General features: G+C 38.8%; 1 protein-coding gene across 1 annotated transcript in view; it reads right to left on the bottom strand.

Moving 5' to 3' along the window:
* The window catches only part of LOC146074345 (dynein axonemal heavy chain 3-like), a 1013923-nt gene that overhangs the window by 840912 nt on the left and 149523 nt on the right, over window positions 1–23488 (bottom strand). Inside the window, 2 exon segments of the mRNA XM_083182299.1 lie at window positions 1872–2004; window positions 2285–2796. Of these exon segments, the coding sequence (XP_083038425.1) occupies window positions 1872–2004; window positions 2285–2796 (645 nt within the window).

Raw genomic sequence — 23488 nt, 5'->3', positions numbered from 1 at the left:
TTATTTTAGAGCAGATACATCACCAGTATGCTTAAGTATCTTGTTATTTCAATATTTTATATTCTATGGTCTGTTAACATGAAGCTATTTTATAGAATATAAATAACAACCACTGCAATGTAGTAACATAGTAATTAAGGCTGAAAAAAGACATTAGTCTATCAAGTTCAACCTATTAAACAATGTCTTGTGTGACATAAAAAGCAAACTTAAAATAGTACCACAGGTGGTCATGCAAGAAATTTCAGAAACTGCTAAATTTGTCAATATGGCAGGTAAATAAACTACATTGTGCATTAAGCCTATCCAGGAAAGTCTCAGACTCCTTAGACAAAGTCATGTGATCCATTCTTCTTAGGAAACACAATATGAATCCTTACCTCCAAATGAATAAGTGTGTTAAGGCTTTGGTATTCATTTTTGTGATTATAAACATCAGCAGGGTAATTAGACAGGTAGACTATTGGTCCATACAACACTGCATAAAACAATGCATTTATGCATTGTATATAAAGACCTTATGTCTCTTTAAAATAACATTAATTGGTAGGAATAGCATACTGATCTGCATAAACAAGTACCAGTACTCTTAATTTATGGCTTGAATTTAAAAAAAATATATGATCAACCAGTTACATAATCTAAATGGACAGGCTATACTTATTTACCTTTCTCTTTCAACTGATCACATTTCATATTGAATACACAGGAGTAATAGATTGAAAAAATAAGATGGCACTTTGATTGTACTACTTATTCTATCATCACAAAGAAAACAATATGCGCACACTTCAAATAGATTCAATTATAACTGATATACAACATAAATATGCAATTATAGAATATTGAAAGTACATTTAAAAATGATATATATATATATATATATATATATATATATATATATATATATATATATATGGCTTACTCTTACAGTACAAGTGCATTGCCATTCTATTAACAAGAAATAGGCATGATACTTCTATTTCAGTTTCATAACCCCAGATAACCTGCCTTAGTTAAGCTTTGCACTTGCAGTGACTTCCTTAATTCTGTGTGACAACCAGAACAGGTATTGAGGAAATGGATACATTTGAACAATGTCATGTCAAATTTTTGCACAGGCTTATAGGCTTGAGTAGCATAATCCCATGTTAATAATGTATTTATGATGGGTACACTTTCTTTTTCCTATAATTAAAATGTCTTTGAGTACTTTCCAATGAAGCAAGTGGAATGACTCTTTACAAGTCATACACTGAATGTCTGCATATACCTGGTCTACTGGTATTGAAAATGTTAAGAAGAGAAAAATATTCATCTAGTTTCACTCCAGAGAATTGTTTTTCTCTGTAGTGATGTCTTTTAATTCCACTGTGTTCTATGTACTATTTAACCAGATGCTCTATTATGTGTTCCACACTTAGTTTGTTTGTAAAAATCAATGTAGCACAGTGTCTACTTATTATATCCAGAGTAAGGAGAGGTGTTGTTCAGACGAATTGTAGTAATTAGGATTTGGAGCATACTTTTTTAACATTGGTTTATCTGTAAGATGAATGTTTATGTATTGAAATTTTTGGTGTCCATATATTTTTAACTTTTTGAAAACAGCATTGTACATTAACTTTACAAATGGACATAGCACTGACTAAAGTACATCAGATTAGTATTAGAAGTTAATAAAGGATAAAATACCAATAAAATTGATACTTTCTTATAATAGTAGAAAAATATAAAAATTGAGTGTTTTAGTCAACATATTTAATTCATTTTGTCGAAAGATAATTTTAGCATTTTTTTCCTATAATGATTTTGAATTGAAATAAAAAAAGTGGTTGATTCATGGAAGGTGGCTCCCTCCGAACACTCACCTCTGTAGGTTCTCTTCACTAGGTGTAGCTGCTCTGGAGAGGCCACGCGTAGAGTAGGTTGGTGGAGGGAAAACCACATTAAGAGCTGCCCGGGTAGCTGCACCATGATCTCTCCAGTCCTCTGCAGCACAACCTTCAATTAAATTTAAAAATGAAATATGACAATCCAAAAAAAGTATAAATTCAAGCAGAATATTAAGTGTAATACATTTTAGAAAGTAAAAAAAAAATGGAATTAAAATCCTTTTTTTTTTTTACAATAAAGAAAACATTTATGATTCCATTATCCTTTATTACAAAAATTAATAGTTTGAAGTAAATAAAAATGATTTTAAACAATGATATGCATTGTAAAGAAAATTCATAGGTTGCCATTGACATCTATTTTCTGTAATGTCTTGTGATTTACTTACCAAGATATTTCTTGTCTCTCTTCTTGTGAGAATTTGCAGAGACTGAATGGCTTTTAAGCTGAGTGGAGTGTTTAGTCCCCTCCAGTTCTCTGTGCTGTTCTGTCGCAGGTGTGCTGAAAGAATGACTGGCTTTGTCTGGAGATAAAGACAGTGGCCTGTGTAAGCCAAAGCTCTCTGCATTGTCTGATGCTGTTGGAAGAACTGGCAAACTCCTATGGGCAGACAGGTATTTGCTGCAGTCTGCAATCCAAACAGGTTCATTAGTGCTCTCATAATGACAGTCGCCTTCGTTTTTCTGTCTCAGAGTGTCTGTGCACTGAATCGAGGGATGTCTCTTCTCCTTAGTATTTATTTGCTTCTGGATTGGAGGGAGAGGTTCTGAGTTTCTCAGTCCAAGATCAAAGGCAGGCATGCAATTGGATGATACACTGTTTTCTGACTGGCATTCAGTTCCCCGGGTTGCTGCATTGCTGAAAAAGTCGCAGTGGTCTTCATTCCAGGACCCAGGAGCTCTGTGTGATTTAAAAAATAATCATTTAAGAAGCAGACTAGCTTTACACTCCTCCCCTCATCACATTCTTGTTTTTTTTTCCTAGTGCAAAACAGTAACTATTTCAGCTAAGGGATCACTTAATAAAGACAAGGTCGGACGATTTGGAAATAGCATAATCTGTGATAACAAAACATTAATGATAACATCATACAAATTTATGAATTTTATTTCCCTGCAGTCACAAACATCAGACATTTACGCTAAAAAGAAAGCTGTTAGATCCTTTCTCCAGTTTCCATAGTGATTTCATTTTTCCCCCTTTTATCACAGATTGGCTGTAGAGCTGCTAGCCTTTGTTGTTTAAAAGGCTTATGGTACCAACTGTCAATAAAAAGAACAAGTAAACACAGTACAATGAATACTGCCAATTGTTGTTAGGCTTTCTGAAGAGAAAAATCTAAATAACAAAAGGTTGCCCAGACACAGTAAGCTTAAGCAAGTGTGCTTATATGACACACAAACAGACACATATAAGGATATACATACAAGTATCAGTGATATGAAAAACATCAATGTATTCCATGGCAAAAAAACTAAAATCGATGAAATGGGTGAAATAGGCTTTGCCTATAAAATAAGTGATTGCAACTATTAAATATTCTGATTAAATATGATTTAAGATCCTCACTGATAAGACCTAGACACAAGAAGCTGTGTGTGCTTCTTGTTAATTAACTTATTAATCAATGCACCTTTCTTTTTTTTTTGTATGATGGGTAATATACTGCACAGGAAATTATTGATTTTTTGTCATCATATACTTTACAAATAGCCTTCTAACTTTAAATTACATTGACATTAGTGTGGGACTATGTATTGTGTTGCTGCTTGTTTACGTTAATAACACACACTTAAATAGGTATGTAGAGAATCATCATATCCGCAAATATTTTCATGGAGGTACTTTAATTGAAACAAAGCATGCAATCAGCCTACAAAAGCAACACAGACAGTGTGCATAGCTCTCTCCCAGGGACGTCAGCTTAGATGCTTTGCGGAGACAGGCTTTGTGTCTTCACTGCTCAACATATTACAAGATATAAAACTGAAATGGCTGCTAATAAAATACACTCTCCTACATGATTGTATGAGCAACATACAGTGAAGGCAGCTGCTTGCAGTTTATACTCTGCTCAGTGTGTACATGGTGATTTATGTGGGAGTAATGTCTAAATGGATTTCATGTCACCATATATATTTTAACTAATCCACTTAATTGGATTTTAAACACGTTGATCTCTGTTCAGGATTAAAATCAATTCTAAACACTAGCATAACCCTACATTTTAACACTCAACAGAGTGCAGGGGTCTTACATGGTTTCAATATATAGCACTTGTATTGTCAACAATTATTTAAAATATGACAGTTACACTCGGACATACGCAGCTCATTTTATTAGGGGTTGCACCACCTATTGGGTGTGTCTAACACCACCAATCAGGCGTCTCTACCATCATCCATTGGCACTCGCTACAATATAATACCTCTCCCAGCCACACCATAATCTCCTGCCTATTTCAGGCAACAGTGAATGCAAATAAAGGCAAAACATATAAGGATGACGCAGGTGTGTAGTGATAGGAGAATGGTCTAGTACAATTAGTAATGCAAAACACATGCAATTAATTAATGGGCACTTCTTTTAATGAAACATAGTTCTAAAAAGCAAAAGTGTATTTTTGCTGTTATTGCTAGCGACAGGGAGGCGTTCATAAGGGTGTGCACAGCATTAGGATGTGCCTGTGCACCCCTAACACTCGATGTTACTTATTGAGTGTTACCATCCTGATATCTCCACAACTGTTGACAACTCGACAATTTACTCTACCCCACAAGCTTGTTGCCTAGGGGTCATCCTCCACTCTGAACTGTCATTTGTTCCCCACATTCAATCAGTCTCTAAAAAACATATCCAAAATACGACCGTATCTCACACAAGACACTACTAAATCTCTTATCCATGCACTCATTATAACCCTCATTGATTATTGCAATAGTCTTCTAACTGGTCTTCCCAAGAACAGACTCTCACCACTGCAATCCATTTTAAATGCTGCTGCTAGGGTAATCTTCATAGCAAGATGCTAATTGTCTGCTGATCTGCTCTGCCAATCCCTCCATTGGTTGCCTGTATTTTACCGTATTCAATATAAAATACATCTATTTGCATATAAAGCCATTAACCATACTGCACCAGCATATATCTCTGCACTTATCACAAAATATCTCCCATATCAGCCACTCCACTTTACACAAGATCTGTGCCTGTCTTTTTCACGGATCACTAGCTCCCATTCACTATTACAGGACTATCATAGGGCTGCTCCCACCCCATGGAATGCCTTTCCATGCACAATAAGACTCTCTAATAGCCTCCAAACTTCTAAGCATTCCCTGAAAACTCACCTCTTCAGGCAAGCCTATCATATTTAAGTATCACACGCATAACCCTCTGAGGCACTTATGTGTTATATAGCTTCACTTCTGGACCTGCAACTTGGTGGAACTGCTATGCTATTACTGGTGCCTGTCCTTGTGTTTCCCTCCTATGTCCCTATAGATTGTAAACTTGCAGCAGGGCCCTCCTACCTCCAAGTCTGTCTGTTAACCAGTTTGTTTTATCACTGTCTACAATTGTAAAGCGCAACAGAATCTGCTGCGCTATATAAAAAACTGTAAATAAATAATAAATAAATGTGCGCACGCCTATGGTTACACTAGTAGCAGAGAAGTCTCCCCAACTAAACTGATGATTGTAAACCACAAAGATCAAATCATACTCTCAAGGATTACCTAGATATTCTTGGGCCCCATAGCAAAAGTTTGTAAGGGCCCCCTATTTAGCAACTGATGGTGCTAAATGTATGTAATAAATATTACTTAGACAGCAAGATGGGCCCCCTTCAGCTCTGGGCCCCATAGCAGCTGTGCTTCTTGCTCCCTTGGTAATTACGCCCTTGCATACTCTATGTTGTATTGTGGGCTAGTTTGTAAATCAAGCACAACTATGTCAGTAGTGATAGCTACAGGGGTGGTTTAATATATAAGGTAACAAGACCTCTCATGTTTCGTTTTTGGATATTTAATAAACATGATAATATTATTCATAATATTTACATAGCACATTTTTCCTAGTAATATTCAAAGTGCTAAAATGTAAAATGTGCCTTTACCACACAAAATACTGGTTTAACAATTAATGAGATGCTTAAGTTTATTTTTAAAGGATTCTATGGTGGGAGGCCTCCCAAATGGTGCAAAGATGCAAGTTCCATAGAGTTGAAGCCACAAAGCTGAAAACTTGACCAGATGAAAATTCTAGGTATGTTTAATAGTCCTTCATTAAAGTATTGCTATAATTCAACAGTAAGTGATCAGAAGCTGCTCAAGGTTCCTAGGGAACTGGTTATGTAGGTCTTTGAAAGTCAGTAAGCCAACATTGAAATTGATTCACCAACTTACAGGCAGCCCATGAAGGGAAAAGAGAATCTGTGTTATGTGGCTTGAATGGTACTGGTTGGTTAATAGCCTAGTTGCTACATTTTGTAACATCTGCAAGTGGTCCAATTATTTTGCTGGTAGACCAAGGTAAAGGCCATTGCATAATCTAGGTGTGACAATAGAAATGCATGTTTGACTTTAGGTTAATCTTCTGAAAGAATTAAATTATTAATTCTGGCTATGTTCCTTAGATGAGAGAAATTATTTAATTCTGGCTTATGTTTAAGTGTAAAGCCATTATCCAGGACAACACCACAATATTTAATTCTAATTTCCCGGCAGGCCAGATGAGGTACACCACTGAACCAAAATCAATTGTAAAATGGCAGGGCTGGCAGACATATGATCAGACATTGAGGGTGTAAATGTTGGCATCTAAATCGCACATCGGCAGGCACATAGACAGCTGAAATTCATTGCCAAATAGTTGAGGTGTGCAGTGATAATATCAGGTTTGAATTTGGTGGACTGCCTTTGATAATGCCAGGACAGACATTCAAGACAAGCAGCAGGTACAGCCAGCCAAGCATCACAGATGACAATTCTTGCCTCATTGAAAGTCATATTAAGGAAAGACACATTCACGTTATTGATTTAGCTAATGAGCTAAACATCCCAGGAAGTTAAAAAATCTGTCCTGGTCTTCAGACACTTCACACTTATACTTACATACCAGAATAGATGCCGAATAGATGCTGGAACAAATGCTTAGACAAGAATGGGAATTATATGGTAGATATACAGATGGAGCCCCTGCCATCTTTGGCCTGGCGAGCGCCGGCGGCAGGGGCTTCACTGTACTGGGTCGCGTGTGCATCTCACACGCACGCGCGTCCCAGTCTCTCGGCGGGGATGCTGCGTGTCCCTGCAAGTCTCCGCTTCAGGGAGACATGCAGGGTTAGGGGGGCGCTCGGGCGGCTAGGGCGACGGTCAGCAATGGTGGGGGAGGCGGCAAGGACCGGAGGAATGCTCCGTTGCCCAGGTGGCGCGCAAGCATCTCGTGCGCGCGCACCCCCTGGCGGGGTTCAAAGATGAAGCCAGCCCCATCTGTATAGAGGCAAAAGGGATTTTTATTTGAATTCCATAAGGCAGATCAACGTAACATTTCTATCATATATATATATATATATATATATATATATATATATATATATATATATATTTATATATTCACCAGAGTTAATGTGCCTTATGGAATTCAAATAAAAATGGGGGGAGCACTTTGATGTTTGAATGTAGCATGGTAAACATAATAGATACTTCATGTACAGTACAATGTCCTACTGCAAAGAGATTCTGTTAACCAGACCCAAATTAATGTTGGTATGCAAAGAACATACAAATCCCTATCAGATAATTTAGTAATAGAAACTGGATGAACAGATAACAAATGTAATATATGAAAAGTTATAAAATATATGTTTAATTGACACAAAATACCTATACACTAAAATGTAATGATCCAACTATAATGTATGTAAAAAAAAACTGCAGTAATCTGTACTGCAACAGATGGCTCTTCTGTGGACTGTAGTGGGAGACTACTCAAGTCAAGACTGACAAGGTGAATGCATACTCAAGGCTTTATTTACTAAGATGGTACTGTAGTCTTAGTGAAGATGGGATGTTGCCCATAGCAACCAATCAGAATCTACATCTTATTTATTTTGCACCTTCTTGAAGATAATACACAGGATCTGATTGGTTGCCCATAGCAATAACCAATCTGCATTAGAAATCTCATTTTATTAAATAAATCCCTTAGATTTAGTTAACATGACAAAGCTGTAAATCTGCAACTAAAGTATCCTATAAGCAGTTAATAAGTGTTTTGCATAATGGAAGTACATTTCAGATAGATTTCCATGGTTCTACTACAAACTTACTTCCAACTATACTATAGGATTAATAAAGAACACTTATTAAATATCAATAAAAAGGATATATAATAAATAATATAGAGCAAATATACAGATCGAATATTTAGAAACATTTCATGCACCGATATAAATGAAAAAAACCTGCATAGTTTATTATTAGCCCAAATTGTGATTTCATTGTAAAAGTAAAAATTCTAATTAAACTTTTTTGCAATATTAGATAGCAAACCAGTACATCCACTGAGTGCTATCAGCCTGTTCTATTTTTAGCTCAAAGTGGTCAGGTTCCTGCTCATTAGCTGATTATTGGAGATACTGTAACTGCAGAAAAGGAATGTGAATTGTTATCAAATACTGCACAGTCTATAGCAGTTTACAGTAGGTACCATTTCAGGGGGCATGGCCTAATCATGGACCCTTAGGATAAAATACAGAAAAATAATTGTACTTTAAGCCCCACCCTGACCACACTGCAGCCCAGCACACAGCAGGAGCGACTGCTGCCAGGTAATAGGGAGCTCTACTGGACCCCTCCTTCAGACCTGGGCCAAGGTGGTAATTAGCACCTCCCTCTTACAGCATCACTGCCTGTATGGGGTAAGTATTGGGTGGAAGGAATGGGGCTGGGGGACTCAATATACGCCACAGCCATATTACTAGTATACTATAAACATTGTGGTTATCTATGTCATACTATTTATTTTAGTAATTTAGAAGGATCGGTCTGGTTTCTGCATCTCAAAATCTTTAAATCTAAATGTTTTTTTGTTTGTTTGTATTCTTTCAAATTTCCGTTTCTTTGGAATCTGTCTTTTTGTGAACAGGTAGCAGGTCACTTTAGAAAAACACACACAAAAGCCGATCTGTCTTACCAGCTGTATTGTAAATTGGAGACATATCATCAGCCCTGCATGGCCTCATGTAAATTACATTTGCATACAGTATATATTTTTTTTAATTACCAAAAACAAATGGCTTTACTGAGTTTTACAAATATAATTCTAAGATTTTTGTTGATGGGGTGGGGGGTGGGGGGGATTTAGACTGTTAGAATCGTGTTTGCTAATTGTCTCCTTGTTGCCTGCTTAGCATTTACTTCCATCTAAAAGAATATTAGGTGAATCATTAGAAGTGCTAAACTGGAGCCTTCTGTAATGGTTAATCAGAGCTTTCAATGATAATATACTCAGTAACATTATTTTAGGATAAGGAATAAAATGTGCTCTGCTGGCTTTCCCTACACACGACGACCGCTTTTCTTCATTTAAATGATGATAAATCTATCAAAATGACATTAATTTATGCAGGTAGAGTAAACATTATAATGGACAAATGTAAATGCTGTATGCATGGGGCGAGGAAGCAGCAGTGTTGCATAAAAGAATCTGTATTAAATCTAACGGATATTCTAACACTAGTCCACCATTAAAGTGAAGCTCTGTTGAAGGCCATTTAAAAGGTGCACAGGATTAAATCAGCATAAGGTATTAAAGGCCACATTAGACCCTCCTGTGAGTGATGACACAGATGCAGAATGTTGCTTGTCAAAAGCTTGTGTTTCAATTGATTTTTTTTCCTGCTAGAATCGATCATCATGTCAGCAAGCAGAACTTGTAAAATAATAAAAGACTATTTTTGTAAAACCCATGGTCACATTTACTTATTGCAAGATGAATGACTATTCTCACCTCCAGAATTACCAGGTTTAAGAGGATTTGTCACCAACATCTTGGAAAAACTAGCAAATGGATTTGGTGGCATGATAAACTAATTTTGGGAGCTATGCAAATATATATATATATATATATATATATATATATATATATATATATATATATATTCCACAGGATCCAACCCAGTCACGGTATAGGACACAAGAACCAGCACACCACCATTTAGAATGCAAAAAAAACTTTTAGTAGTATATCATCTTCAGAGCCTTAAAGCATCATGACAGGTTCACAAAGAATAGGGTACTTATCGATATCCTAGAGGGGCTGAATGATGACAACAGCTTAACCCCCGTGGCCCTTATCGCCCGACAGCTGTTTCGGAGGTCCTCCTCCTTCCTCAAGGGCTTAAGGTATACTAGCACATGTCTAAGGCTATATAGGGAACAGGGTGCCCGCCAAACCCAATCTGCATAAGCATCTCACCTGTGTACGACTTCTCCGATTCCCGCTCTGCTGCGCTCCATCTAAGCTCCAGAATGCGGAAGTATCGCGGAGATCCAGCCCGGAACTACGGCCGTGACCCGCATACCTCACTTCCGCTAGATACACTATACTCTCATACGCCTCCATGACGCTGTGTCTCCGGGTGCCATAGCAACCGCCGGACAAGGCAGAAAACCCCGCCCGCCCGGCGTCGCTAGGCTGCAGTTACCGCTGTCACTCACTCAGCCTGTGGACGGGTCACGCCCACCGCTGTCGGTTTAACAGTTTCACTGTTCTCCCCGGTTTCTTATAATAGAGGCAATACGTGATACCCGCTGTCACTCACCCAGCAGATGGTCGAATTACGCCCACTGCCGTCGGTTACCAGCGTCTCACTATTGGTCTGAATGCTATGTGAGAGGGCAATATAGTATACGAGCAGGGAATCATAACACTGTTACTGATAATTATTCTTATGCATCAGTACACGGCAGAGTGAGCCCATGCAGAATGCCGCCTGACAGGCACCCACATTCCCCCATCCACCCTTCACATGAATCCATAAATGCATAGGGATTGACAGTGCACCATTACATCCTCATGTATTGCTGTTCTACACAGATTCTATCATTATATTAAATCTTACATAACATATAACAATATTGCATTCTATTCTGTCAGCAGCCCCTTATTATCAATAAATATTATATTCATCCTCATGCGTCACTACAAAAATCCAGAATATACAATAAAAAGTACATACAATAATCAGAAAAAATCGAAAAAAATCGAAAAACACAAAACAAGAAATATTGTGAAAAACCCACAAGAAATTTTCTCAAAAGGAACCCAAATGATCAGCGGTGGGTTCATGAAGACAGTTCTCATCATTTCATTTCATGACTCACAAGAATACATTTAAGTTGAGCTCCTCATTAAGTCCTGCAGGGAAAAGGGAGTTCAATTCATAGATGTATTCACTCTCTTTCTTTAATAACATAAGGTGCCTGTCACCGCCCCTTTTGAGAGGTTTAATGCAGTCTAGTGGCATAAATTTGAAATCTCGGATGTTGTGACCGGCCTCAAAGAAATGTCTTTCGATGGGTGGTGTGCTGGTGTCCCTAACTGTCATCGCTTTTTTAATTGACGAACGGTGCATGGCCACACGTTCCTTTACCATGCGAATCGTCTTGCCGACGTAGATTTTCCGACAAGGACATAAAATAGCATACACTACGTACTTGCTTTCACATGTAAGTCTGTGTTTGATGGTATATTTTTTGTCTGTACCCGGATGTACAAAACTTTCTCCCGTCATAATATGAGTACAGTTGACGCACCTTCCACATTTAAAGGCCCCATTTTTTGTCGGCAGCCAATTGGTTTTTGGATTCCTGGTGCTGATGTCGGATGATGTTACACAGTCCTTCAGGTTATTACTACGTTTGTATGCAAACATCGGTCTCTCCTGGCAGAATTTGCCAATTATTGGATTGGTCTCCAGAATGTACCAGTTTTTATTAATCACTTCTCTTAATTTGGGTGATGAAATAGAGAATGTGGTCGGGAAGATAAGGCGTTCTTGCTTTTTGACCCTACTCGGTGTATGCAATAACTGAATTCTCTCAAGGCTCTCACACCGCCTGATTGATTCCTCAATTTCTTCTTTATTATACCCGCGTTGGATAAAGTCCAAGCCCATCTTGTTCAATGCGGGGAGGATTGCTTCCTTGTCCGAGGTGATCCTAACCACCCTTACCATTTGGGAAAATGGTAGGCCTCGTTTAAGTGGCCGTGGGTGGAAGCTGTCTGCCATTAAAACCGAATTTTGGTCTGTTGGTTTCTTATAAATTGATGTTTTAAAGAGACCATCATGAATTGACACACAAACATCTAAAAAATTAACCACATTGGGGCTGCTGACACATGTGAGCCTGATAGTACCTGTGGTGCTGTTCAGGTGTTCAATAAACTCCCCCAGCAATTGCACACCTCCCGTCCAAACAAAAAAAATATCATCTATGAATCGAACATAAAGAGAAATAAAGTCCTTAAACTGAATATTCTGTAAAATATTGGATAATTCATAGTCGTACATAAATAAGTTGGCATAGGCCGGGGCCATGTTGGACCCCATGGCCGTGCCTTGGAGCTGCAAATAAAAAGAATTTTCAAATAAAAAATAATTTTTGTGTAGAATGAAACTCATAAGTAAAAGTAAAAATTCCACGGGGGGACCTGTGTATGCTGAACTTTTGCTCAGTGCCTTCTTGATGGCATCAAGACCAGCCTGGTGTTGAATATTAGTGTATAAGCTGGTTATATCACATGTCACTAATAAGCAATTCTCAGGTGGTGGACCATAATTCTCAATTCTATTCAAAAAGTCTGTAGTGTCCCGAAGTACTGTAGGGACTTCATTTACTACAGTCTGCAAGAAGTAGTCAACAAACTGTGAGATACTTTGGCACAGAGACCCCCTAGAGGAGATTATAGGTCTCCCTGGGGGGTTCTGCAAGGACTTATGTATTTTAGGGAGAACGTAGAGCAATGGGGTGATCGGATGATCCTGTGTTAGGAACTCTTTTTCCGTATCATCGATCCACCCATTGCTCCACCCCATATTGAGAATAGAGTCCACCTCTTTTTTGTAGGCTGTGGTGGGGTCATATTGGAGTTGTTTATAGCATATCTCATCGGCCAATTGTCTATAAACTTCGTTGGTATAATCTGACCTATTAAGCACCACCACCCCTCCCCCTTTATCTGCTGCTCGAATTATAATTGAATTATTATCCTTTAGATTTTTTATGGACAATTTTTCTGCAGCATTTACATTAGTATAGGAGATTTTTTGTCGACGCATATAGGGGATGATCTCGTTACGTACCAGTCTCATGAATGTTGCTATAGAGGGGTTAAAGCATTGGGGATCAAAATCGCTTTTAGTTTTGAATGGGTGAGGTGTTGTGTCAGCCATTGGGGGTTGTCTTGAAAAGTGATCTTTTAACTTGAGTTGCCTATGAAACTTGTGCAATTCGATTTCACAATCGAAATCCTTCTGGCGATATGTCTGTACAAACGAGAGTCCTCTCGAAAGTACACTACGTTCACTCTCGGTCAACTCATAGTCAGATAAATTATACACTTTTATTCCCTCCAATTCTTGCCTCCCCTTGGTTTTCCTCCTATTTTTCTTCCCTCCCCTCCTACAATGCCCTGATCTTTTTTGTTTCTGGATCTCATGGATCCTGGATCCCTTAAAAAAGGGCCACTTCTATTGGTCGAGGACTGGTCTGAGTCTGACGTACACGACTCAATATCGGTGTAAGTCCTATTGGGGCGTCTCCTCGCCCCTTGGGTCGCCTTCCATGGTCGCGGATTACCCTGGAAGAACACCCAGGGGTATACCCTTAACTCCTTGTAATCCTCACGCACCTTTTTGTATTTCTCTTTCTTAAAGACCAAAAGCTCATCCCTAAATTTACCAATATTGGTCTCTAATTTCAATAGCCAATCATTGGTGGTATCTGCTTTCATGGTCTCAGTTCCTGCTTTCTCACATTCATTGATCTCTTTCTCTAGTGAGGCTATATCACAATTCACCTGTTGCACCACAAGAACCATCAGGTCCAGGCTACACTGGTTCAAGATCTGACACCAATTTTTGCAGAAATCCTTGCTGTTACGTCCTAAGGTCGGCTGATTTTTTATTCTAAAGCCCCTGGGTATAAGCTTTTCCCTGTGATATTGGGACAGCGTTAACCCATGTAGGTTCAGTTCAACTAGCCGTTTTCTCATTTTAAACAGGTCACTATAGATCTCTGCAGGGGTATCGGTGTCAAATCTTAAACTCCCAGTGTCCGTGAATAAAATCTTGTTAACATCTTTATCCAAAAAACGTTTGGTTCCTATCAATTCACTCGCATCAAGATCCATCCTTAAAGGGTGGATACAATCACTGTAAATTATGTTTTTTGACCAACAAACGGAGACAAAAAAGCATACAAAAAAAACCCTTGGAGTAGACAGTCTTTCAATCCAGGTGCAGGTCCACCCTATTGGGTTACATATACAAGAAATTGTAGATAACCGCACACTTTTTGGCCTCTATTATAAGAAACCGGGGAGAACAGTGAAACTGTTAAACCGACAGCGGTGGGCGTGACCCGTCCACAGGCTGAGTAAGTGACAGCGGTAACTGCAGCCTAGCGACGCCGGGCGGGCGGGGTTTTCTGCCTTGTCCGGCGGTTGCTATGGCACCCGGAGACACAGCGTCATGGAGGCGTATGAGAGTATAGTGTATCTAGCGGAAGTGAGGTATGCGGGTCACGGCCGTAGTTCCGGGCTGGATCTCCGCGATACTTCCGCATTCTGGAGCTTAGATGGAGCGCAGCAGAGCGGGAATCGGAGAAGTCGTACACAGGTGAGATGCTTATGCAGATTGGGTTTGGCGGGCACCCTGTTCCCTATATAGCCTTAGACATGTGCTAGTATACCTTAAGCCCTTGAGGAAGGAGGAGGACCTCCGAAACAGCTGTCGGGCGATAAGGGCCACGGGGGTTAAGCTGTTGTCATCATTCAGCCCCTCTAGGATATCAATAAGTACCCTATTCTTTGTGAACCTGTCATGATGCTTTAAGGCTCTGAAGATGATATACTACTAAAAGTTTTTTTTGCATTCTAAATGGTGGTGTGCTGGTTCTTGTGTCCCATACCGTGACTGGGTTGGATCCTGTGGAATATATTATTGTGTATGCTCCAGCACCTGCAAAACCTACTGAAACCAAAAGTGTGCGGTTATCTACAATTTCTTGTGTATATATATATATATATATATATATATATATATATATATATATATATATATATATATATATATACAGTAAATCACCTGATTTGTATTCGTTCAAATGTAAATTCTAATCACCTTTTTAATTCCCTGTAAATACAGATGTGACTTCATACACTGTGGCTCAAGTTGAATCAAATAACCAGATTCAGTCACACTTAAATTGCATCATTAAACTGCTCAATAAAGACAAAACTACAATGCTAGAATTGAGTAACCAGTTGGAATTATGTTACTTGCACATTCATCTCTGTATATCGGGTTCCAATGAGACCATCCACATCTTTTCCTCCAGATACATTTAGTTGGGTATCCAGACTGATCATAGAATGACTCAAGGTAGACAGCCATATGGTCAACCATTAATGGTGGACAGTCAAAAGGTCACCAGGGTCCAAAGGTCGACAGGGTTTAAAGGTCGACAGTCAAAATGTTGACAGGGTTTAAAGGTCAACAGGCAATAGGTTGACATGGTCAAAAGATCGACATGAAAAAAAGGTTGACATGAATTTTTTTAAATCATTAATTAAATTACTAAACTTTAATGCCAACATGTGCCGACAGCCGGTATTTCATGCCCTACCATCCACTAGGGCATGGTGGGAGAATACAATATAGTGTGCCAAACCCAGCGAGGCACCGAGGCCAAAGCATTGTGAGCGCAGCTAGGACGTGGTAGAATTAGACAATGTCCATGTCGACACCCTAAATACATTAAGAGCCCATGTTGACCTTTTTCCATGTTAACCTTTTTATGTTGACCTTTGGACCCTGTCGACCATTAGTGGTCAACCATATGATTATAGACCTAGACACCGTAGATGTTTTATACCATAACCATATAGTTGTACTTAATCTGTGTATTGTGTAGGTGTATTATACAAATTCCTGTGTGAGTACAGGTGGTGCCATAAAAATTGGCATGTGAGTAAGTTACCAATTCCTGTGATACTGTATATACCAAGCTGTCGAGAGTGCCAAAGTGGTCAAAGATAAAGTACCAACTACTGTAACTGCCTCCTACTGTCATTTTTCAAACAAAGCCTGTAACATGACAGGAGCTGATATACTGGTACTTTATCTATCTCCATTTTATCACTCTCCAAGACTTAGTATATCTTCCCCAATACTCATGTAGGATGCAACAGTGCACCACAGTAGCACATTCTCCTCTATATCTCTGGATTGGCCTTCCAATAAAAATACAATAACAAATGTTATTTGCCTTAGGCTGGAAGTTTCATGTAACTAAACCTGCAGCACAATACTTCTCTGACATTGCTGTATGCCAGAAGAGCAAATAGAGCCTAGGGCAAATATAGAACTATTGAAATCTTAGACCATTTCATGAATACAGTACCTGCATCACTGTAATTCCAAATAACGTATAATGGTGTAAAAACTCCCAAGTTATGTGGATGAAACTGGACATATCTCTATAGGTGTTCCAGTCTGCTTGCTTCTTCTTTAAGTGAATATATATATATATATATATATATATATATATATATATATATATATAGTTTTTTCACAAATATACACATGCAAGTAAGCATGCATGCACCACATAATTCATATAAGGAACAACCTACAGAGCAGCCATACAAATGGATGTCTAAAAAGTGGATATTTTACACAATGGCATAGACCAACCCTAGCCCTCAAGAGCTACCAACAGTTCACATTTTCCAGACAACCTAGCTGCTGCACAGCTGCACTCATTAATCACTGACACATTTTAAAAGATCCACAGATGGAGCTAATTAGCTCACTTGTTATTCTGTGAGGAGACCTGCAAAACATGCACTGTTGGTAGCTTTCGAGGACTAGGGTTGGCTACCCCAGGCATAGACAGTCCTAAGTTAATGATAAACTTACTAAATAAGAGGGCAGATGCATTAAGCCTGGTGTGGAGATAAAGTGGAAGGTGATAACGCACCAACCAATCAACTCTCAACAGTAATTTTTCAAATTATCTCCACTTTATCTCTTCACCAGGCATAATACATCTGCCCCAAGATGAGAATTTAAAACATAATTAGGATAAATTATAGGTCATGAGAAAAATGCCTTAAATTTAACATAATGTAATTGTTAGAAAAACAACAATAGAATGTACTATTTACACTTTAAAGTGGAACTATTTATGATAAAATTAATGTTGGCGAAACCATACAGTACTGTAAGTTTTGGAAAAAATAGTAGGTGGAGAAGGCTGGAATTTAGAAAATAATAATAGATAACAGCATTTTGAGCAAATAATGTATCAACATTTCCCTAGGAAGTTGGCTTATTCATTACCAATACTTCATATAGTTCACAACCAGTATGCAGCCCATTACAGAGAATATTTAATTCATTAATGTCAGTTCTCTGTCCCAGTGGAGGTTATAATCTTCATGTTCTATAGGGGGGCATCGAGTGAAATGCAGGTGTGTCACATCCCTTATGGGCACATGTCTGACCCTGCAACTGTGTCTTTGTACACAATTACAACGTCTCCAGTGGCTAACTATGTTGGATATTCTGTGCAACTGTAGGGTTGCTCAGATGATTGATGGTGTGACTCATGGCAAACCCGAACATGTCTCAATGTACATAAATTTCAAGATTAAGATGCCACCGGTGGGCATTTCAATACGTATTCCGGTGGCTGCAACATTGACTTATTTTCGGAAATCCACTGTGTAAGGAACTAAAGTTGTGACAGGATTTAGTCGCACCTCTGAACCAGGCCCTCATCTGTTACTGCAGAAAGGTTTGGTCGTAGAAGTTTGTCATCATTACTTTACACATATGACAAAGGTCAATGCTGGCCTATTATTTCATAAATCAGGAACATTGGACACCTAAGGAAATGCATTTGCCACTGGAGAAATGGAAGACAGCTGCACCTGTTCTCATAAAATGTGCTAAGCACACAATGCCTCATTTTATAATACATAACTAATAGATCACAACCTGAATTAAATATGTAAGGAAACTACCCAAACATGAATAAAAAATACTCTCTATGCTAGAAAGAAATGTAGGCTATACAAATCAAAATCTAAATTTCATGTCACAGATCAGTCTTCAGGGTTTCCAATATTTTCTACTTAAGCTTTTATGTAGCTTCCAGCTCATCAGTAATAACATTTATGATACAATTATTTTTTACTAATTTCAAACTGAGAAATTAATGTAACGAGACCTTAGAGAACGAGTTTATCCTGTGCTGTTTGTTTTTCTCTAATCTCTAATTTTTTCTGCACATCAGGATCTAACAACACACACACTTGATGTCATTACATTGTGAGTGATGAAGGGGGCAGTTGTTGACAATGTTGCTTAGTAACTATTACAAGACAATACAGTAACAATGTAAGTGATTTGGTCATCAATTATTTGTTTTGACCACTTCAGTGGTGTTTTTTTAAGGGAGCGCTCTCCACTGGGCAAATGTTTTTCTGGGGAGCACTCCCTAGAAAAAAAAAAACAATACTGTAACCCCCGGGTCCAGGCAGTGCCGCTGAACACTCCATCAGCCCCTGCCCCTGGCAACCCAGCTGTGTGTGGTGTGAAGTTACAAGGTCACGCCGCACTAGCCGGGGGAAGGAGCCAGGCAGCTGGTGAAGCTGAGCGCAGCGCTGATCTCAGCACTCAGTGCAGCCCGGCAGGAGGGAGCGCAGGTAGTGGCACTCCCGAGAATGTTCCAGGTTTTCCAGTCTGCGAACTGGAGCAAACCCTGGAAAATTCTAGGGAGTGCCACTGAAGGGGTTAATTAAAAGGAGAGTGGCCAGCAAACTTGTAGGGATTGCATTGCCTAGTCCAATCACAGAATGCATACCTTTTGAAAACCTATTTTTGTTCCCTAATTGACCTATTCGATTATATGATACAAAAGTATTAGTTTTAATATATATATATATATATTAGGGCGGAGTGAAAAAACTGAAATTGAGAAATTCAAAATCGGCTAGTGTGGGAAAGTTGTGACTTGACCTGAATAAGAAACGTGCAAAAGCATTTTGATCTGAGTCAACATCTTCTGTTCTGGCAAGAGGCCTAAAGTTTCACTTTTTAGGTGAAAATGACGAAACCTATGAAGATGCTCCAATCTAGTTATAATTATGTCAGGATGTCTTAGAGTGGTTCATTAATATACTTTAGCATAGTGAAAAACAGTACGAGCTTGTCCTAGTGCAAAGTGACTGACTGGCGGGAGAAAAAATCCCTAATAATTGACCCATTTTCATGGTCACAATTGTGAATATTGTGTGTTTTCTCCTGAACGTGTTTATAATAGAAGAAGCACAAATACTCTAAATGGAATTTCATTGACACTGTGTGAAATATAACACTGCATAATAGCCCTTAATCAGACCTGATCGCAGTACAAATTTGTTCTCAAAATGGGCAAAACAAATGCTGCATTGCAGGTGGGGCAGATGTAACGTGCTGAGAGAGTTAAATTTGGGTGGGGTGTGTTGAAACTGAAATCTAAATTGCAGTGTAAAAATAATGCAGCAGGTATTTACCCTGCACAGAAACAAAATAACTCAACAGAAATCTAAAGGTGGCCATACATCTACAGATCGATTGTCAGATCTGGCTGGTTGGAACAAATACCTGGTAATATCTGAATGACAGTTTTTGGCAGTTTTCCAGCATTTCAAAGCAAAGTGCTCTCATCCATTACCAGTATTTTGTTCCAAACAGACAGATCGGACAATAAATCTGTAGATGTATGGCCACATTAACTCCCTCTGCACATGTTACATCTGCCCCACCTGCAGCTGCATTACAGCATATAATTATGCCAAAGATAAGCCAATATATTAACAGTTAAATACATTAAAGTGCATTATGCTGTAATAAGTATTGCTGATCAATCCTGCCTAGCAGGGCTGTCTTTTTGTATGGGCTTAATGGGCACTTGCCCAGGGGCCCCAGGCGTATAAGGGCTCTATGTTGATAGCTGAGGATCCCCTTTTTCCAGGGATACCAGAATTTTGAAAATCGGCCCTGGGGAACTGCAGATATCCAACTTCAAAGCAGCAGTCCACATCCGACCTGTTAATTACAATTTCCAGTCATATTTCTCAGGTTCTCTCTGACACTAGCGGCTTGTCTCTATCATGCCCAGAACCAGAGATATCAGCCTTCAAGCAGCTGGTCCCTGCTCCAGCTCCAAACGTCTGGTGTAGTTTTATATTTTTGTCAATGGATTGCTCTGGCTCCTGATCTCTGATACCCAAGTTCCCAGCACCTCCTGAAAGTTGGGACTCTAGGTTTTTATACTAGGCTAAGAAATCTATTTCCAGATAATGGTGATATCTGCAGTCAAACAAGCTGCCCTTCCACCGGAAAATGACGAATATTAAGCCCACTCCATTATCCAACCCTCCCCTGCGTATAAAACACCCCCTACCGCCCTGGAAGTCATTTACAAGGGACCCTTCATTCAGCTCAGTGCCCCCTTCCACACGTTAGTATTCTCCCTCCCACCACCTGTGCAGTAAAGGAGTAATTAGCAGAAGTTACTGCTCCAGGTCCTACATGTTGAATGGAAGATAGAGCACCCCCTGCCACCCGTGGGACATCAAAGCTGCTGCTGATACCACCCCCCACCCCTAGGAGGGGAGAATGGGTAAGGGCCCCAGTGCATTGCTTTGCCCAGGGGCCCACACTGCTGTTAAGACGGCCCTGCTGCCTAGAAATGAACACAGTGATTGGCATATATGTACTGCTGGACACCACTCATAGAATGATTAACCTGTTATTTTTTGAATCAATGTTCTTGTTTTTTTTTCCCCTAAACATTAGATGTATTTGTTTATTTATTTATTTATTGTTTATTTATTGTTTATTTATTTATTCACAGTTTCTTATATAGCTCAGCAGATTCCTGATGTACGCTTTACAATAGTAGACAGTGATAAAACAAACTGGGTAATGACAGACAGACTTGGGGGTTAGAGGGCCCTGCTGCAAGCTTAGAATGTATTACATCATAATACACTTCAACGTATTTAACAGTTAATATATTGGCTTATCTTTGGCATAATTATATGCTGTAATGCAGCCCAATCATGTTCCCAGTATAGGGGATGCAACACTGTTTTTCTGTCAATAAACAGAAGTGATATGTAAAATGATACATTAGACAGTTTAGGCTTACTTGTAATACTTATTGTAACAGTTACTGTTTTTCAATAACAGACTGCAACAGTTATTTCTTATTTATATACACAGGATTGTCTATCTTTGTATATGCTCTGCAAAGAGAGCAGCATAAATCCAAATTAATGTATTTCAGTGACACTGTGTGAAATATAACACTGCATAATGGCCCTTAATCAGACCTGATCGCAGTACAAATTTGTTCTCAAAATGGGCAAAAAAATGCTGGACTGCAGGTGGGGCAGATGTAACATGTGCAGAGAGATTTAAGGTGGCCATACATCTACAGATTTATTGTCCGATCTGTCTGGTTGGAACAAAATCCTGGTAAAAGATGAGAGCAAATGACAGTTGACCATTTGCTTTGAAATGCTGAAAAACTGTCATTCAGATATTACCAGCTGTTTGTTCCAACCAGCCAGATCTGACAATCGATCTGTAGATGTATGGCCACCTTTAGATTTGTGTGAGTTATTTTGTTTCTGTGCAAGGTAAATACCGGCTGCATTATTTTTACACTGTAATTTAGATTTCAGTTTCAACACACCCCACCCAAATTTAACTCTCTCAGCACGTTAAATCTGCCCCACCTGCAATGCAGCATTTGTTTTGCCCATTTTAAGAACAAATTTGTACTGGGATCAGCTCTGATTAAGGGCTATTATGCAGTGTTATATTTCACACAGTGTCACCGAAATTCCATTTAGAGTATTTGTGCTTCTTCTATTATAAACACGTTCAGGAGAAAACACAATATTCACAATTGTGACCATGAAAATGGGTCAATTATTAGGGATTTTTTCTCCCACAAAAGTCATTCACTTTGCACTAGGACAATCTCGTACTCTCTTTTACTATGCTAAAGTATATTAATGAACCACTCTAAGACATCCTGACATAATTATAACTAGATCGGAGAATCTTCATAGTTTTCGTCATTTTCACCAAAAAAGTGAAACTTTAGGCATCTTGCCAGAACAGAAGATGTTGACTCAGATCAAAATGCTTTTGCACGTTTCTTATTCAAGTCAAGTCACAACTTTTCCACACTAGCCGATTTTGAATTTCTCAATTTCAGTTTTTTCACTCCGCCCTAATATATATATATATATATATATATATATATATATATATATTACCCAACTCACACAGAGATTTTTGCATACAAGTCATTACTATTTATTGAGAGGTGGAACTGAAACTGTAGTTTATTTGAGCCAAATTGATGAACATGATGTTCATCAATTTGGCTCAAATAAACCACAGTTTCAGAGGGGAGTACTCGAAGATGCGAAAATGTTTTGGTAGTATTTAATAATTATAATCTTGAGAAACTAATATATATATATATATATATATATATATATATATATATATATATATCAAAGTTATAGAGCAACTGAGTGTGTCAAGCTGTTGACTATGGGGTAAATTTACTAAAGTCAGCGATTATAGACATGAAGATGTTGACCATAGCAACCAATCAAACCAGAGGGTCTATATGAGTCAAGGGGGCTCATGTGCAGGCTCAGATTGGGCCTGCCTTTTCTCTGATGGTGCTGTAGAAGATGGCGACCATTTTCCCAGTGATATTAGATACTGCACAGCCAGTGCAGGACCGACAGAAAAGTTAGTATTTTTACATAGGTGCAGTGTGTGTGGTGTGTGGGGCCCCCTGGATGCCAGTGAATAAGATTTTACTTATCATCTATGTATCACCTATTAGAAACTAGCAGCTAGAATGTGTTGGGCAACATCTCCACTTGTATAAGTCCACACTTTAGTAAATATATCCCTCGCCTCTGTTGTTATATATATATATATATATATATATACAAATGCGGGACCTCACTGGACTGGGTCAGGGACTCCAATAAGGTGGGCGGCACTCCAACGTAATGATTTAAAAAAAAAGTTCTTTATTGTCATGGTGCCACATGACAATAAAGAACTTTTTTTGAAATCATTACTTTGGAGTGCCGCCCACCTTATTGGAGTCCCTGACCCGGTCCAGTGAGGTCCCGCATTTGTATCTAATTGAGGGAAGGCACCACGGACATTCACTTAATTCAGCAGCAGTGCCGAGCTATCCAA

The sequence above is a fragment of the Crinia signifera genome, chromosome 4, assembly GCF_055691185.1.
Source record: "Crinia signifera chromosome 4, ASM5569118v1, whole genome shotgun sequence".
Taxonomy (NCBI): Eukaryota; Metazoa; Chordata; class Amphibia; order Anura; family Myobatrachidae; genus Crinia; species Crinia signifera.
The sequence above is the reverse complement of the archived record's forward strand: the minus strand, read 5'-3'. Positions and strand labels throughout refer to the sequence as shown.